Source organism: Acomys russatus, chromosome 5, assembly GCF_903995435.1.
Source record: "Acomys russatus chromosome 5, mAcoRus1.1, whole genome shotgun sequence".
Classification (NCBI taxonomy): domain Eukaryota; kingdom Metazoa; phylum Chordata; class Mammalia; order Rodentia; family Muridae; genus Acomys; species Acomys russatus.
The window spans coordinates 38,796,787-38,809,187 of NC_067141.1; the positions used below are offsets into that span (position 1 = coordinate 38,796,787).

At 40.1% G+C, this 12,401-nt stretch overlaps 1 protein-coding gene across 4 annotated transcripts in view; it reads left to right on the plus strand.

Moving 5' to 3' along the window:
* The window catches only part of Trpm6 (transient receptor potential cation channel subfamily M member 6), a 91,551-nt gene that overhangs the window by 16,493 nt on the left and 62,657 nt on the right, over nucleotides 1-12,401 (plus strand). For all 4 annotated transcript variants that reach the window (XM_051146223.1, XM_051146225.1, XM_051146224.1 and 1 more), the window contains exons 2-4: nucleotides 3,735-3,808; nucleotides 8,111-8,149; nucleotides 10,452-10,629. In XM_051146223.1, the coding sequence (XP_051002180.1) occupies nucleotides 3,735-3,808; nucleotides 8,111-8,149; nucleotides 10,452-10,629 (291 nt within the window). The remainder of the gene's footprint in view (nucleotides 1-3,734; nucleotides 3,809-8,110; nucleotides 8,150-10,451; nucleotides 10,630-12,401) is intronic.

Sequence of the window (12,401 nt, forward strand, 5' to 3'; positions counted from 1 at the left end):
CAGAGAGAATCTGTATTCTGAAGATAGTCCAAAGCACCAGGGTCTGGGAGCATGGCTTGGTGGGAGAGCCCTTGCCTGGCATGTGTGATATGGGGCTTTCAATCACCAGCCCTGCAAAGAAAACAAGCAATACCATGATGTAGAACAATCCATGGATGATGGCTGTTGCAGGGTCCATCTCTGGATGTTTCTTTGTATTTCCTCATTTTTACCTCAGGTCTAAAATTGGATGTAAAAGCTAATTTTAACTTATGGTTAAAATTTCCTCCCGCAAGGTCAAATTAAAAATGAAACAAAAACAAAAACAAAATAAAAAACAAAAACAAACCAATCTATAGAGGAGTTATAGCACCTCATCTTCACTGTGAGCTCAGGCAGCTTTGAACGATCCATCCTCGGCCTCCTGAGCCCTGGGATTAGAGGCCTTTGCTATGTTTTGAGGTAAGATACAGGAACTGCAGAAAGAAAGTTTCTGTGTTCTTATTATGTCACAGGCTTCCTGTTTTTGAAAGGAAAATTCTGTATGAGGGCATCTGTAGGTCTATTTTGAATGTGCTTATTTCGATGTTCAGTCAACAATCTTTGGGTCGGAGCTTAGAGCAACATAAATGACCGGCACTGGACCTACATTCCCTGGAGTTTAAGGAGAAAGTGGACCTGTAAGGCCATTACATCATCTTATGAGAAGTCCAGCGAGGAGGATTTGGAGGGCTCCACCTTGTTCTGTGGAGAAAATTACCACGGAAGCTAAGTTGCCAACAACCAAAAGCAATGGCTGATGATGATAACTAAGCTTTGTGGAGACCTAATAAGTCCTTGGAAGAAACCTAGGCATTTAGTGAACAAACTATCCAATAGCTCTGTGACTGAGTCTCAGAGAACCTGGCTTCGATTCCCAGTACACACATGGTTACTCACAACTGTCCATAACTCTAGTTCCGGGGAACCCTGTGCCGTCTTCTGGCCTCTGGAGGCAACAGACACACATGCAGTGCAGTTATATACATGCATACAAAACACTCATATGCATCAAAAATAAAAATAATTCTTTGAAAAAAAAAGGAATAGGCTGAGCTCAGCTTGCTTAGTGTGTGTATACAGGCTCCTAAACTAGCAGTCAGTCAGCTGTTTATTTGTTATATGCTTGTGTTTAGAGGTAGCATCTTGCTGTGCTGTCTCAAACTCTTGAGCCAGTTGGTCCTCCTGCTTCAGCTTTTGAGGTAGCTGGAGGCAATATTGGATGTCACTGTATCTGGTTCACAACTGTTCTTAATAGCTAATTGTGCACATGAGGTATTATATCAGTCTTTACCTCTTTCTCCTTTAGTTTTACTTTTTCTTTTTCTTTTTTTCTTTTCTCGAGACAGGGTTTCTTTGTGTAGCCTTGGCTGTGCCAGACTTGCTTTGTAGACCAGGCTAGCAATCCATCTCATCTGCCTCTGCTTCCCTGGGTGTTGGGATCAAAGGTGTGCACCACCATGCCCAGATATTTTCTACTTTTCTTTTTTTTAAAATTTTATTAATTTATTCATATTATATCTTGATTGTTAGCCCTTCCCCTGTTTCCTCCCATTCTTCCCTCCCTCCCATTTCTCCCCTTCTCCCCTCCCCTATGTCTGTGACTGAGGGAGACCTCCTCCCCCTATATATGTTCTTAGAATATCAAGTCTCTTCTTGGTAACTTGCTATCCTTCCTCTGAGTGCCACCAGGTCTCCCCATTGATCTAGAAATTATCATAATGAGTGAGTTCACCCAGAAGCAAAAAGAGACAAACGGTATATATTCACTTATATCAAAACACTAGTCCAAGGGATACGTACCATGAAAATCTTTACTTACCAAGAAAGTGGGTCAGAGGAGAGGATGTCCGATTGAGACTTTAGGCAAGAGTAGCATTTTCTACTTTTCTTAACACCAGGAATCTACACAATTCCAAGGATTCAGCATGGAGGCCTGTCCAAAACTCTTAAAAAATTATTCAATAGATTCAAATATTTCAAGTTCAGAGTGAGGAAATTCCTTGAGGACATATTAATGCCTTTGTAGCATTTTTTTTGTTGTCACTTTGCAAAAATTAAATTTTTAATATATGTGTGGAGTAGCTAGGTAAAACTGTTAATATTTTAATAGGGATGGAGCTTAATGATTCTAAACGATTATGTCATTTATTGTTATATTAAATATGCCATGAGCTCCTGACCATTCCGTTCATTTTAAATTATGTGGCTTTACATTATTCCAGATTTATATTTTCAGTGGCTCCCCCAATTAATGGGTGGTTCTTAATACACAAAAATAGTTGTAGACTTCAAAAGGGATAGGAGGCTAGACAGACTTAAGGTGGTCCTGGCCTTCATTTGGAAAGTTTTGATTAAATGGACATAGGTGCTAACGCACAGGATCCACGCTCGCCCTCTCTCTTCTGCTTAAAATCTACACTCTGACATCTTTGTTGTTTTTAGTAGTAAACTCTCAGATTTAGAGAGTGTGAACTTAGAAAAAGAATATTTCCTTCACATTCTGTTATAGTTTGTATGGCTGCCCAAAGATACATCCACACATGTAATCTTAGGCCATATGGCATCAAAATATTTTCATATTAGAGGGTTGGAGAAAAGTGCTAAAGCATTTGATGATCTTTCAGAGGACTTGGTTTCGGTTCCCAGAATCCACACGGTGGTTCACAACTCTAGTTCCAGGGGATCTGATGCCATCTTTTGGCTTCCTGGGGCAGCTAAGTGTGTATGAAGTGCATACACACTTATGCAGGCAAAACACATTTACACATAAAAAATGACATCTTAAAATAAATATATAAACTAAATCAAAAACTTTTTTCATACTTTGACAAAGCCAAGCTTTCTTGTGTTTCTAGACTTCTAATGCAGCTTGTGGAGGAGGCTGGATAAGACTTGAATTTTGTAGAATGAATGCTCTTTGTTAGAAGGAAGAGTGAGTCCCGATTCCCCATGTAAGTTTTGTATCATGAAGCGATGCTGCCAATGGTAAAATGTGCTCACAGATTATCTAAAGAACATGCCAAGATGATAACTGTCCTTTGATATACTTTATAACTGTCCTTAGATATACTTTACAGTCTTTTGATACCTTATCTGTATTGGTATTTAGGTACTGATAAGTTAAAAGTATTGACGTATAATATGCATGTGTTAGGATTGTGGCACAAGATATGGAACTCAGTCTTAGGTTTAAGAGAATGTATCAGTTACAGCTTTACTAAGATCTTGTTACTTAAGATGAGATTCTGTGTGAATTAGCTTTGTATTTTGTGTGAACATTTGCCTATAGAAGCTACTGAGTGCTTAGCCTATTTTGGTTTGGTTGGTCTTGGCAGTGTGTGTGTGTGTGTGTGTACATCAATGCACACATTTGTGGTTGTGCACGTGGTAGCTGACATTGGTGTCTTCCTCTGTTGATGAGTCAGCTAGATTAGTTTTCAGTAGGCCCCTGGGAATTTCTTCTCCCCACCTCCCTGAGTGTGGATACAGGTGCATGCTGCCACACGTGGCATTTCTGCTGGGAGCTAGGCTCTGGACTCAGGTCTCATGTTGGTGCACCAAATGCTTTGCAAAGTGGGCTGTGTTGCCAGTCCCTGGTGTTTGAATGAATATCATGATAATTATGCATCTCTTGCCTACCTGAATTACCACTGTTATACCATACTCTCATTTCATTAAAACAGATCACAAAATAATGCTTTTCTCTGTTTCAGAAATCCTGGATTGAAGGAGTATTTTACAAGAGAGAATGTAACAAATTCATACCTAGCTCAAAAGACCCTCACAGGTACAGTTTTTCAATTACATTCTTCTTCTTCTTCTTCTTCTTCTTCTTCTTCTTCTTCTTCTTCTTCTTTCTTCTTCTTCTCCTTCTTCTTTTTCTTCTTCTTCTTCTCCTTCTTCTTCTTCTTTTTCTTCTTCTCCTCCTCCTCCTTCTGCTAGTGCATTTGAAGAAATTTAGAAATATCACTTGTGTTTGATGATATCTATGAAGTGAGGATATTTATTCACTTCAATGTGTTTCTTCCTTTACTCCATAAAAACATGCCACAAATATTGTAGAAAACCTAGTAAGAAAAGAGACGTTGTCAATTACCTCACAACAGCCCCTGTGCCTATCATCAATATGTTCCTGTTAAAAAGCCTGTTTAAGGAAGTAGTCAACTCAAAAGAGGAAAAAAAAAATACACACAATAACAATACTTGCTGCACTGTGGTGGATTCCACTCCATGCAGCACTCCTTTGAGGCAGGATAGGTGTCATAGGGATGTAAGGCTGTAACTCACCAAGTTTGGGCAAATCAGTTTTATTCTCTGCACATTGAGTATTCAAAATTTTGTGACTATTCCTTATCCCAGCTAAGTACCCCTGGGAAATGATGGTTGTTGAGGACACATTAGGGACACAGCAGAGATCCAAAGGGGTCACCAGGCTTAGGTGTGTTTTCCTCTGGGGGTGGGGGGGGCGGCTTTGTGTTTACTGTAGGCTGCAGAGCTGAATTAGAGAACTCTGCGTTCTGAACAACCCTATGGAAACTCTACTTGGAGAACAAAGTTCAGCAAGGCAGCTGGTGAGAAACAGGGGAAGAAAGGACTACGGAAAATTCCTCAGGGTAATCAGGTCCATGAAGTTAGGACTGGAAGTCATTGACCTGGTGGAAAATTGATATGGAAGTAGAAGAGAAATATTTTAATTAGGGTAGCCAGTCTATTTTAGATTTCCTCGTGTCGTTGGCCTCATATTCGTTTAAAGTTTAGAAGTCATGAGTACGTGGAAAGCATGGTTAAGGTCCTTTGGCAAGGACTAAAATGGTGTCCTTTGCCTTTGTTAAACATTGACCAGTCCCACCCTCACTGAATCACCTGTGGTTGGTAAGCCCTGCGATTGGAAATTCTCATTTTACCTGTTTACAAAATGTTTATAGATGCCAAGGTAACACCGTTCCCCCTCCCCGCACTCATCTTTTATAGTGTCATGTGATGTGATGGTAGGTGCAGCAAAGCAGGCCGAGTCCCAAGTCACTCCTCTCTCTTTAAGTGGGAAATAATCTTCATAATCATCTTGGACCTCAGGAAAAGTGACACCAAGGGTAGTCAGCCCTAAGATGCAAGGAGAGTGCTGAATCTGGACCAGAGCTCAGTGTTGGAGCATGCACTTAGTGTGCATGGGGCCCTGCGATCAATCCCCAGTTATCGGAGAAAAGAAAACCATTGCTATATATTTATTTTAAGATAGTGTGTCAGTATGCATCCCAGGTTGGCCTTAAATTCATCATTCTTCTGCCTTAGCTCCCTGGAACTGGGACTATAAACACATGCCACTATACCTGGCTTCATCGATTATAACTCTATGAAAGATTCAAGACTTCTACATTTTATGGAGGAAAAAAAAACCAAGTCTCTATGTTTGTGTGATCACAAAAATTTTAACAGATGATACTACGGCCATTCCTCTTACACAGTCCATTTTCTTGGATTCCAGTAAGATTCTCAAAAGGATAGCCTTTATGTGTTTTTGTCCTTGTAACGGGTAGGGAAATGGTAGTGTATTTGTCACTTTTTATCCATGTGACAAAATGGATGGAGGAAGCATTTAGGGATGAAGGACTTATTTTTGACTTTCAACTTGAGAAGATCTCAGCACAACATGTAGGGTAGTCCACTCTGCCTCCTGTGGGTGGCAAGACCTCGTTTACACTGTCCAGACAAGAAAACAGAAACTGTGGTTGGAATGAGTCATTACCTTCAAGGGTCTGCCATTAAGTGAAATAGTTCTGCCAGCCAGGCCACACCTCCTGAAGGCTGTAAGCCTTCCCACAGGACCACAGGCTGAGGGCTGTGGGCCTAGAAATTAACCATTCAAAACATTAGACTGGGGTGAGGATAGGGTCAGATTCACACAAAAATACTAGGATTTCACTATTTAGTAGCAACAAAATTTCCTCTTTTACTAAATCTTTTTTTTTCTTCTTTTTTTAGCTCCTAGTAAAAACACAAATCGAACAGAATTAATTATAACCTCTTTTTCTCCTTTTTAAGAAAAGACACAAAAGCTGGTACAGGAAAAAGTGAAAGTTAGAATGCCAGGTTCTGAACAGCTTATTTTGTTATTTTATGAACAATGTCTTCTTTTTTTCTCTTAAAAAAACTATGTTTAAAAAAATTACACTGAAAGTACAATCATTGATGACTAAGGCAGGAAAGTTTCTCTAAGCTACAAAGAGGAAACTAATGAGGAAAATAATTATATTAAGTCCTGAATCATTTTCCATGTTCAATAAAAGAATTCTTAAGAGATTTGAAAAAATTATATGCATATGTATGTGTCTAGAAAAGTAAAGCAGATTTAACCCTTCTTTTTCCTTTTATTTATTTATTTTGACACTGGAGATGGAACCTAGGACATCATAGACTCCCCAGTTAAGAAAAGTAGAACAGTGTACGAAAGAAGGATTGCCAAGCAATAACAATGAGAAGAGGCTCTGGGGCTCTTTGGCAGAGCCTAGCTTGTACAGGCCTTAGTTTCCATTATCAGCACCATATCAAACAAATAAGCCAAAGCAAACGAAACCATCTTAAAACTAATGAAACAAAATTAACCAAACCATTCCAACTAAACCAAACAAAATCAAATCAAACCAATTTGAACTAACCAAATGAAACCAATCAAGCCAAAAATTAATCAAACCAGTTCACTAAACCAAACCAACTAAACCAACCAAATAAATTAAGCTAATCCAACCAAAAGAAACTAACTAAACCAAACCAACCAAATCAAACTAACTAAACCAACCAAACTAAACCAAACCAAACTAACCAAACCAAACCAAACAAAACACCCCAACAAAACAGTGTTAATGAACAGAGTGGCACTAGACAGTGCAGGTGGATAAACACACACACACACACACACACACACTTACACACACACACACACACACTCACTCATTCACTCACTCACTCACCCACTCACTCACTCACACACAGTATCTCTTGTGCCCCTGGATGGTCTGGAACTCACTATGTCACAGAGCATGAAATTGAACTTCTGATCTTCCTCATTCCACCTCTGAAGTGTAGGAATTATGGGTGTGTGCCATCATTCACACTTTATGAGGTACGAGGAGTAGAACCCTGAGCCTCTTGAGTGCCAGGCAAGCACTCTATCTACTGAGCTACATCACTGGTCCTGTTTTATGACTTTAAAATATTTAAAAATATGCTTTATTATTTGATTTCCTAGAATTCTGTGCTATTGTTGCTGTTTAGTAACTGTAATAGCAACGATAATAATACTATCTACCTTCCACGGTTAACCTCCACGGTCAGATTGACTGGATTAAATAGCTTAGTAAATTTGACTGAATTAAGAATCACCTACTGGATTAAGGAGCCACACCTCCAGGTGTGTTTATGAGAGTATTTCCAGAGATGTTTAATTGAGGAGGTAAGACCCACCCAGGATGTGGCTGGTACCTTTCCTATAGGCTGGAGTCAGAATGAATAAGAGAGGAAAGGTTGAGCGGCATCATTCTTCTCTCTGGTGCCTGACTGATGACACAGTGTGAACAGCTGCCTCACACTCCCACCTTCATGACTTACCACCATGATGGACTGTGTCCCCGCAAACTGTGAGCCAAAATAAACCCTCCCTTCCTTCCTTAAGTCGCCTGTAGCAGGTATTTTGTGAGAAATAGTAACCAATGTACTATTTTTGTTACACGTGCCAATGCACCAGGCAGCATGAGCTACTTAAGATGTATTAGTCAAGATAATCCTTCTTATTACCTTATGGGGGTCATAAAGTGTTTAAAATTATTTTTAAATGTGAGAACTGGGGCTTAGAAGAGTCACTGAATCAACAGCATTCAAACCTGTTTTGGTTTCGTTGTCCAAGTTTTTATTAATTTTATCATTGTTTCTACAGTAGAATTATATACAAGAAATAACATGGGAAGTAAATTATGCATAAATATTTAACAAATCCTTATCTTTAGACAATAGAAAACGATAAATATTTACTAGATAAGCATTATGTTATTGCCGCATATATTAGTAAACTAACCATAATTTTATTTCTTTGACTCAGATGCACTCCAGGCTGCCAAGTCTGCCAGAACTTGGTCAGGTGAGACTTTGACAAATCAGCTTCCTTTTTCTTTTAAGACACTGTGCTGGAAAGTACTTGGGAGGATTTCTTCAGATCTCAAGAGCTTTTTTGAAGGTTCCAGCAGGGATGTCAGGTCTTCATAAATTATAGACTGAAAAACCGTCTCCTTTATCAGGGAAGGCTGTCCTCTTCACTGAAGCACACTGCTTAGTGAGGGACACCCATGCAAGAGTGAGGGGGAAATCAGACACCTGAGTACTGGCTAGATCAGTGGGAACAGCTCTGTTGACGAGTGGGTGACAGATGTGTCCGACTGTTCGCAGTTAGAGACTCAGAGTAAGACGCCTGTTATTTTCCTCTGCAAAGGATGGAGGTACAAAAGGGATGTGGGGAGTGTGTGTGTGTGTGTGTGTGTGTGTGTGTGTGTGTGTGTGTGTGTGTTTTGTTGGCTTGATTGAGCATAGTACTTGAATCTAAGGGAAGTCCTGAGTTATTAAGACATGGAAACATCTTAGGATATTTGATAAGAACTTTTACCACATAAAGCATGTATGGAACATTACATTTTATTTTCCTATCTCATTGTATTTGGATAAAATGTAGCTCTGTGTTGGCTATGCAGTGAGATATTTGACATATGAGTTGCACATGTTATATTTGCATAAAACAGGCAAAACACCAACACTGCACAATAAACAAAACTGAACTGCTGTACAAATTTTAATAGTGATGCACATTTTAATGTACATGCCAACAAATGGGCTTACCTTTCCTTTTTGTCAGTAGAACAAAGTTAATATTGGTTAAACTCAGAAACTTTAACTTTTTTAAATTATTTGATTTTTATATTTTTAAATTTTGAGAGAGTCTTGAAGTCTTGTTAATTTGCCTAGGGTAGCCTCCAATTTCTAATTGTTTGGTCTTACTCTCACTAGTAGCTGAGATTACAGGAGTTCCTCACCACACCTGACTTGCTGGCTTCTTGCTTTTCAGACAGGGTCTCACGTAGGCCCAGCTGTCTTTAAACTTGCTATTCAGATGTTATTAAATGAGCTAAGGGTAACCTTGAACTTCTGATTCTCCCTTCTCCACCTTTGTACTGATGAAATTATTGGTGTATTCCACCATGCCCCATGTTTGTGCCAAGCCTATGCCCTTCTCTCTTGTTAAGACAAGCGTTCTTCCAGTGGAGCGATGGACCTAGGCCCCTATGTACATCCTTATTGATGAGTGTTCAGGTTACGTAGTCAGTTACAATATTTTATAATAATTATGAGCAGAAAAACAGTGAATGATTCAGTGCATTTATAATTCAACTTCTATTTTGACCAACATTTACTATGTGGACTGATAAGAGCATATAATAGTATTTATAAATGAATATACATATATTAGGGACCATGGTAAAGGTTTCTGCCTTTGAAGCTGGGCACAATGGCATATACCTATAATTTCAGCACTCAGGGAGGCAGAGGCAGGTGGATCTCTGTGAGTTTGAGGCCAACCTGGCCTACAAAGTGAGCCCAGGATAGCCAAGGCTACACAGAGAAACCCTGCCTGAAAAAAAAAACCCAACAAAACAGAACAAAAACACACAACCTCCCCCGAAACAAAACAAAACAAAACATAGACTTTACATGTTTTACTCTATACCACACCACTGAACATTTTGGGATTTGTATTCAAATATATGTATTGCATGCATACTTACTTACAAATTATATAAATATATATTGTATATTAGTAGAGTTATAAAGTGAAGGGAAAAATAGATGAACACTGAAACACTGTATCAATAGAAAAAGCTTTTGTTTCCCTCATCCCAACTATTTTTATTTGAAAGGATGTGGAGTCACATCTAATGGCACCTTCTGTGGTCCAACTACTCATGAGGCTGAGGCAGAAGAATCATTTATTTAAAGTAGGATTTCAATACTAGCCAGAGCATCCTGGTGAGATTCTATCTTTTAAAAAAGAGCCAGATAAACAAATGAAACAACAGAAAACAGAGAGAGAGAGAGAGAGAGAGAGAGAGAGAGAGAGAGAGAGAGAAGAAATAAAGTCCAATTATACATAGTTATGATCTTTTATCACATGGTTGACAGAGTATATATCCATGTTACGAAGGAGAAGTATGGGCTGGTGAGATGGCTTACAGGGTAAAGGAGCTTATAGCCAAGCTCAGTGAGCCTAATGTGAAATTTTAAGAGTTATTAAGATGTGAAAAAAAAAAAAAAGATGTGACATCTATACATCGATCTGAGGATTAGAAGTACTGCACCAATTTTCCACTCTGAGTGACTTGTTTTCCTGAATTCAGGTGTTACTGTGGCCGGCTGATTCACGAACATCACGGGCTAGATTATGCCTGGAGCCTCTCCGCTGTTGAAGGCAACGGAAACGAACAGTGGTCTGTTGAGAAGCACACAGTGAAAAGCCCTACGGACACCTTTGGCACCATTAACTTCCAAGATGGAGAACATATCTACCACTCCAAGGTCTGCTGATCACCCAAAACCACTTTACTAGTCTTGGACAAAAGACCCTGCCAATGTACTTCTAAGGACAGTGAGCCACATGACGTGGCTTCACTGAAAAGGTGTCAATGTCATCGATCCATTGTCAAATCCACCCTTGTCCTCTCTTCCCTTAGGTATGAGGGGCATTGTCTGCATTCCAGGTATAGAACTAGGTCCAGATGGGTGAACAGATGACAATTTAACAGTGGGGACCAAGCTAGGGTGAGGCTCCTGGGACAGTTATGAATTCTCTGCTTATTAGTCCCTTTGCACACACCGAGGGTGATCAGATGACAGTATTTCAGAGTTCATCATCATTTTATTGTTAGGGGGTTTTGGCATCATGGAGTCCCGGTAAGGGTGTTCTACCCCTTCTTCAGTTTGGTGTGTTTAGTAAGTTCTCAAAATTAGTTTTCTCGATATGAGTTTAATACAGCTATGTGTCCCTATATGGTCTCAGTGAACTTTATAAATTTGTAGAGTTGTACCCGTTTAAGTTTTAGGGGTAAGTTTCACAGTCTGTTCCTTGGGCCATTTGTGTGGCCAATCAATGTGAAGAGTCACCCCACCTGCGCATTTACAGGCAAAGTGGAGCTAAATGACCCCTGTAAAACGGAGTCGCTCAGACAAGGTGCAGCCTGTAGCACTGTGGTTTTCCAGGATATGCAGTGACTTGGGCATGGCACAGCCTGATTTTAAACAGCACCCAGGAAAAAGTAGGGCACAGGGACAAGGGTAACAATGTTTTTACAGGCTGCAATCCCAGTGTCCTAACTTCTTCCCACTGGGCTCTACCTTCTATAGCTTGTACCATCTCCCACTCCTGCCACAGGCTGGTGTGTGGGCCTTTACTGATGTGCATTTGGGGATACTGCACATCCAAACTCTAGCATACAGTGTTAGGAGGCCAGCTGTTCCTCAGCTGCTCTCTTCTGAGAGTGTTAATGTCCTGCTGTTTTCTTAGCAGCAGATGTCCCAAGTGGAACCACCCTAGGAAAGCTGAGTACCAGCCATCTTCTGCAGGCGACTATCAAATGGCTGGATGGAAGCAGATGTTCCTTTTCATAGAGCTACAGTGCAGTTCTAGAGGAATCCACATGTAGTTATACGTCCTCTTGTTGACAGAAAAAAATCCCCCTCATCTTCCAGTCCCCTTCTGTGCAATTTTTCTTTCAAGTTTGATTCTCCTTTCTTTTGTCGTTTTCCCCCTAAGATTGTGTGTGTGTGTGTGTGTGTGTGTGTGTGTGTGTGTGGCACATGTGTAGGGGTGCTGGTGGAGGCCAGAAGAAGAAATTGGATGCTCTGGTGCTGGAGTTACAGGTGGTTGTAAACCACCTACTGTGAGTGCTAAGAATTGAACTTGAATCTTGTAGAAGAATATATATATATATATATATCTTTTTGTTTTTCTCTTATTGTTATTGTTTGTTTGTTGCAATACTGGGGATAGGACCCAGGACCTTCTATGTGCAAGCCAAGAACTCTCCTTATTGTCCCACAACCCCAGACACTGTTTATTCTAACCACCTCCATGTACTCCCTTTTCTGTGCATTCATTACTTACTGTGTCCCTCTCTACTCCTTATGGCCCAAAGCGAATAGGTTTCCTGTACTCACATTGCTTGAGGGAAACAGGAAATAAATGTACATGCATCACAAAGTGGCGGGTGCCGTGAGAATGTAACACGGGTTGTTTGAGCGAATGTGAAGAAGATAGCCCCTTCTATGAGAGGACACTGTGTGCCATGAGA